This window comes from Berghia stephanieae, chromosome 8 (genome assembly GCF_034508935.2).
Source record: "Berghia stephanieae isolate SIO BIC M18660-M18661 chromosome 8, UCSD_Bste_1.3, whole genome shotgun sequence".
NCBI lineage: Eukaryota > Metazoa > Mollusca > Gastropoda > Nudibranchia > Aeolidiidae > Berghia > Berghia stephanieae.
This window is the reverse complement of record NC_088367.1, coordinates 41914862-41921745: the sequence shown is the minus strand read 5'-3', so window position 1 is coordinate 41921745 and position 6884 is coordinate 41914862. Positions and strand designations below refer to the sequence as shown.

At 34.2% G+C, this 6884-nt stretch overlaps 1 protein-coding gene across 1 annotated transcript in view; it reads left to right on the top strand.

The window, feature by feature from the left end:
- LOC144978705 (uncharacterized) overlaps positions 1 to 5116 on the top strand; it is a 19608-nt gene extending 14492 nt beyond the window's left edge. The window contains exons 9-12 of the mRNA XM_078925124.1: positions 1 to 88; positions 1351 to 1423; positions 2273 to 3116; positions 4681 to 5116. The exon at positions 1 to 88 is cut by the window's left edge and continues 83 nt beyond it. Of these exons, the coding sequence (XP_078781250.1) occupies positions 1 to 88; positions 1351 to 1423; positions 2273 to 3116; positions 4681 to 4692 (1017 nt within the window). The 3' untranslated portion in view covers positions 4693 to 5116. The remainder of the gene's footprint in view (positions 89 to 1350; positions 1424 to 2272; positions 3117 to 4680) is intronic.
- Positions 5117 to 6884: the final 1768 nt, after the last annotated feature.

Below are 6884 nucleotides of genomic sequence, written 5' to 3'. Positions count from 1 at the left end.
AAGAAAGAGGTGAAGCGCAAGTGCAAGGAAGAGGCAAAAGAGGAGAGGCTAAAGAAAATCAAGAAAGAGAAAAGGAGAGCCAAGAAGAGTGAGTCATTTTTCTTTTACTATGTATATCATCTCACAAGCATTTGTAGTAACAACAAAAAGCTATTTCTTATCTCAGGCTATGGGGCTTGACGCTAAATGAATAGCTGTAATTTATTACCATCTGAATAAAAATGATGGCCTTATTCATAAATTATGATAAAAATTTTTTTATTTTTACCCTTAAAATATAAAATGTGCACATTTATACTACGCATATTATTTTCCCTCCAATCTCAGCATAATCAAGGCTTCCGTTATGAATTATATGAAGGATAACACTGTCAATGTATAAATTATTACATTTTTTAAAATTACAAGTTTCTTTAATTCAAGCCATCAAATTTGATGGAATTAAATCTGCTTTTCATACAATACTAGTTGCCTGTTACAGATTCCCATTTTTTAAATTGCATCTTAACAATTTGCATGGCTACCTGTGGTCACAGCCTGGTAAAATTTCACCCCAGAGTCGAGTGGGCTTTGTGCATAGAGCAAACCTGTCTACTTGGAAGTTTTAAAATTTGTAAATTTTCGGAGATAAAAAAAATTGTCGTCGCTTTAGTTAACTTTAAAAATCAACAATTTACTCTCACATGGATTAAATAACACTTCAAAATCCTTAAAATCGTGTAGTCTGGCATAAATCTCTTTTCAAATAGATTTTAATGACTTAGAGATGCTCATGTACTTCTGAAATTGGAGTCAAAATTTCGTAATTCTACAAATTTTTCGTACTAGTAATCAAGCCTGGCATGGAGTGTTTTACTTACCTACTAGCTATACAATTCAGGGGTGTAAAAGTTTTGCTTGTGTGGCTATGTGGTCAAGTGATATGACACTTGCTTTCGGATTGGAAGGTCCTGAGTTCGAACCTCGCTTGGTGCATAGTTGAGTCCTTGGAAAAGGCTCTTTACTCACATTCTCTCACCGTACTCAGGTGTAAAATGAGTACCTGGCCGTCAACAGCGTTGTCTCTGTCTGGAAAAAAAGATTGTAGTATCGTCTGACAGGTGTCATGTCTTGTTCTACATGTTACGTGTTGCTGTTGGTCAGGGACCCCTTGTAAAGCACTTTGATCACGTTAAGTGGATATTGCGCTTTTAAAAACTCCGTTTTTACAAAAATTGTTTTTTAAGTTTTACTTTCACTGACTACATTCAGCATTGCTTTAAGTTAGTGCTAGATAAGGCTCAATATCACTCAGCCTTTTATGCTACCTTATTTCATTAACCAATTAAAAAAAAAAAAATTTTGTTTCAGGAAAGGCCAAAGAATCAGAAGATGAAGAGGATGACTGGGGCGATGAACCAGAGTATGACGATGATTATTATGAGTAAGTTGATCTGTGAAGACAGCATTATTAGTTCCTGTTGGATGCGTTACTATAAGTCCAATTCTCCCATGCAGTTTGCAGTTCATTTCCCACCACAACAAGCTGGATCAGTCAAGTGTTAACGGAAGTTTTGGGGTGCTGAATGCATTGTAAAGACAAAATAAATAAAAACGAAAATTAATATACCACTACATATGTCATGGGTCAGGCTGTTTTTTTATATTATGACCAGTCTGGTGGTATGGGGAATCATTTTTTGGGGTTTTTTTTTGTCCATCTTGTGTGGTTTGATATCCACCATCAAGAAATAAGGCTGCTGAGTGAATACGCCACAGTGTCAGATGCATTTAGTAAAATAGCCTGATAAACCACTGTGTTTTAATTATGTAAATAAAATGTTTTGTGTCATAAAATAACATATTATGCCATTGTTCCATTACGATTTAGTCTACTTAGAGTTTGTAACTTGACATACCTCTCTCTCCTTTTTTTAAAGAAATGGTCACAAAACAAAATCATGATTAAACAGTTCGAGTAAAATTTCAAAACCAAACTATCAAAAAAAAAAGAAAATAATTTGAAATTCAAAAACATCTGAAGATGGAAGGAATTTAAAATAAGATCAAATAAATTATCTCAAATTTTTGCCCCTCATGGAATTAAACAATATTAAATAAATGCACTAGTTTGTACATAAAATATTAAAATAGCTGGTCAGTTCTCGTGTCACACTTTGTTAAGTAGTATGTTTGTCTTTAGTTGAGTAACAAAGGGGTAGTCATAGAAACTTATCGTGTTAAGTCATTTTAATGTTAACATTTTTCTTCCTTTTCTCTTTATTTCACTCAGAGAGGAGGAGAACCAATCCGAAGAGAATGATGATGAAAACAATATTAAATCAAATGCATCAGCAGCAAGACCAAAGAAAAGAAAGTTGGCACAAAATAAAAGAAGCCAATCACAGTCAGTCATCAATATCAATAGTGCCACACCTCCTAATCCCCGTCGTGTGTTTACTCCAATAGACGAAGCTGTTAACCAGCCATTTGTACCTCCAGGCATGTCTGCTCCTTACATACCAACTGTCATAGAAGCCATTGATGATGAAAATGAAAACTCAAGGTTGATTTCCAATCAGCCATCTACACTTCTTCCATCAGCTGTACAATCGCCCATGCCTTACCATCCTCATAATCTTCAATCTGCAGCCAACAACACTTCAACTCCTGTACCAAGGCATATTGGAGCATCGAGCAACAACACTGCAGGACTAAGTCAAGGCGAAATGGCAGCAATAGGTCTCCGATCCATCCCAGGCACGGCCCCGATTCAGATTGAAATGGAAGGGGTTACAAATCCAATGCAGGGTGTCCTCATTCCATCCCACCTTGTGCCTCAGCTGGCTCCTCAACTGGGAATACCCGCATCTTCCACTCCAATGCAAGTGCTCCTGGTCCAAGAGGAAGGGAGGACAGGGGGTAACATGGTTCACGTCTATGTTTTGCCCGAGAAAGAAAGTTCACCTTTCCCGCAAGTGGGTCAAGGCCGGGTTGCGTCGGATGGATCAGGACGTGGCTTGACCTTGACCTCTCCCATAGCCAGTCCTCACCCTCCATCAAGAAGACCTTCGTCCTCATCAATTCCAACACCAGCATCTCCATTTTCTCCCCCTCCTTTGGGACAACAAAGTTCAGTAAGTTTTAGTATTTTAAGATGTATTGTAATCCTGAGGCCTCTAAACTTGACGAGTACCATGATTACAGTACAAAACAGATTTAGAAGCTTGACTATTGTAGCTTCTATTTTCTGTGGTTCTCCTACTTCTTCCTTTTTTCTCCTTTTCTTTCCTTCCCCTATTGATTCTCTTCTACCCTCCTCTTCTTTTCCACCTACTCTACATTTACTTCCTTCTCCTCTCCTTCTTGGAATATTTGAGATTTAACTGACAGTGCTCTTACGAGAATCTAAATATATTACAATGCAATCGCCACTTGAAGGTGTTTATAATGGTTTGATTTGCTAAAATATTTATCTCTTATTTCTTAAGTAAATTTGTCAGCATAATTGCAACTCTTCACAACAAAACGCGCACTTGTAGGTTTCCTGTGTTACTTCATGAATTCTTCTGTGTAACCACAAGGAATTTGTGTCATCAAATTGCTCATTACACAGAATACAAACTCGAGTTTCCCCTGCTTCATTACCATTGTCATGGATTCTACAATGAACTATCAAATTATTTTTTGTCCTAAATTCTTTGCCGCAAACAAGACATTTGAACATGCTCCTCATATTTTTTCCTTTTGACAAATGACTTTGAAGACATCTTTGGCTCTTCTTTATCGATCTTTTGCCTCTCTCAATATTTTGATGGACTCCATGCTTATCAGTAGCATTGTCTGTTTTTGATGCAGAAATTGGAGCAGTATTCAGTGATGGATTCAAATGAAAAATATCTGTGAATAAAAAAAAATTACTACAATGTGTTTTTGTCTCCCAATATTCAATTAAAAAATTTAAATGTTTCTTAGTTGAATTCCCACAATTAAAAATTTTAATAGAAAGGCATTTGTCACTTATACAATAAAGGGGTCACACGGAGCATTATGGCTAAACTGCAAGAGTTTAATCTGATTAATGTAATGGAAAACTCATTTTTATCAAGGCCTTTTAAGAATTACTCAATACCCATTGAATAAGGTGCCCTATACAGTTGATGAAGTCAGTGGTCTGTCGTACTCTGAAAAAAACACATATTTAAAAATTTGACCCGAAAACACCCTTCAAATATCGATCAATTTAAATGACTCTAATCTTAGCAAAAACTCTCAAACCCGGGACTTCGCCAAAATCCTGAGTTTGAGAGTCATTTAAATCGATCAATATTTGAAGGACAAGTTTTCTGGCCAAATTTTTTAATATGTGTTTTTCCAGAATAGAGTAGTAATGAGAAAGTTGCTTAATCTGAACAAACACTTCATTGGAATGATTTGGATATGACAGAATTATTCTTGTAATTTCTAAAGGTTAATTTGAGTGAATGCTACTTAACTTGAATAAAGAGTAAAGAGCTTCATCAAAGTTAGTGTGAATAATTTTTCTCATATATAAAAAAAAAATATAATCATACATATATCAATCAGTGGAATATAAAATTTTGGATGAACAGATAGGTTAATAATTTGTGCATTCACATACATATATAGTGCAATTCCACATGATCAATGCACTTCACAATGTTTCTTTTATACCCACAGCTGGCCCATTGAGGTAACATGTGTGAACAAATGTCTTATCAAAGGACAAAATATCGGGACCAGAATTTTCCATAATCACTGTCATCCATCCAGCCATTGACCATGCACAATATTGCTTGATTTTTGACAAGACGAGACACAGTATCACAAAGCCACCAAACCATATGTGGTAAATGCATGTTAACATAAATATATAAAAATATAGAGTCAATATTAAGTACAATGTGGACTTAGAAAAACATTTTAAAACAAAACGGTTATTTGGCAAAAAAAAATTAATTAATTAATAGATATATATACATAAAACAATTTTTTAAAATATTTTTTAAAAAAATAATATAAATGTTTTACAATTCTTATTTCTATCTAACAATAAACATTTATCAGTGTGTTTAAAGCCCCTCTAATGTAATAAAACACAGAAGCACAATTTTCATTTACTTTTTTTTTTCTTCATTTCTAAATTCAATGAAGTATAATATCAACATTTCTTAACATACAGCTGTCATCCCATCGGAAGGGGCCATGTGATACCCTTACACAGACATACACGCCTAATTGAAATAAGATAAATCTGATATGTTTAATAATAACATTATTTTAAGTAATCTAAAAAGCAGCTAAACTAGTTTCATTAACAGAAATATCCTGTATCCCCTACACTTCTCCGTTTGTCCCAAATATTTAAAAGATAACTTAATTAATTAATTAATGTAGCCTTACCATTAACTTCAGAACTGTGATCTGAAGAACTGTGATTGTTAGAAACAGTTTTCACGTCTGAGGATACCTAGAAACATATTTCAAAACATTAAAATTAACATCTCTAACATTCGCTCAGCTTTTTTCTCTTTAATAATTTATTAACAAATGCATATAAAACCCATTTCCACTTTTTCACCATACTAAAATAGCTCTACAAAGCTTTATTCCGTAAGCAGGACATATGGAGTGAAATTTCTAATTTGTACAGATCATGATGTTTGGTGTCATTTTCGCAGTATTATTTTTGGCTTAAAAATGCATATACAACCCATTTTCATTTTTTCACCATACTAAAATAGCTCTACAAAGCTTTATTCCGTAAGCAGGACATATGGAGTGAAATTTCTAATTTGTACAGATCAGGTTATATGTTTGGTGTCATTTTTGCAATACCATTTTTGGCTTACAATACCAGACATTGCTTAAATGGAAGTATTCTTTATCACAAAACTAAATAAGGCGTGTTTATTAGGAGCAGATATTTATATAAATGATAATCACTGACACCCCCACATCCTTTCCTTCTCCTTTCTCCCTTTTCTTCTCTCAAACGCAGGCATTCACATAAACATAGTTTTTTAAAAAGTAAAAAATAATAGAAAAATGATGCACGATAAAAACTTGAGCACTAAAATGTGACTCAGTGAAAATTTAGGTATATCTTATTCTTATATTAAGTTATATTACAAAAACCTCTATAAGATAATAATATTGACATTTAAAAGTAGATATAAAATGGATTTCAAATACAAACCAAACAACTGTTATGTAAGTCCTCATCCATCTTATCATCTTCTTGTTTTGACGTTTTTTCTTCCTCTAAATGCATTCGACTTTTATACAGCGCTTCCTTCAAATGCCCCTTTTCAAAATTCAAGATCTGCAAGTAATAAGTAATTTTGATAAACGCATTGTCCTATGATTCCACCACTCGCCCAACCAATTTCTCATTAGATTGAAATTTTAAAATATTTTTTAAAGAACTTCTTCCAAGTAGCAATGATTGCTGATTGCTAGGTTAAAATTCTCCATTAGCATTGGCAATTATAAGTTGAAGAGGGCAAGAAATTTTGGATTATCATTGACATTATTTGCAATATTATCATAAAACATCTTTATCCCATAGAAACCACAAAGTTATGGTCCACGTGAAATCCCTATGAGTGTGAGGCATGATTCAGGACCTTTTTCACAAAGCCAGGATTTTTGAAAATATCTTTAGATAAATAAGTGTTTTTTGCGGGGGGGGGGGGGGGGGGGGGGGGGGGTTTGGTGGGGTTTTTTTTGGATTTAGGAGATGAGATCTCAGCTTTGCTCTAAAATTATAATTATTTGTGTTAATTACGGACACAACTTTCAAGAAATTTTGTTTGGGCGGCACATTTTTCACTTTTCATTATCATCACTGTACACTTCAAACCATCCATAACAGGAACAGT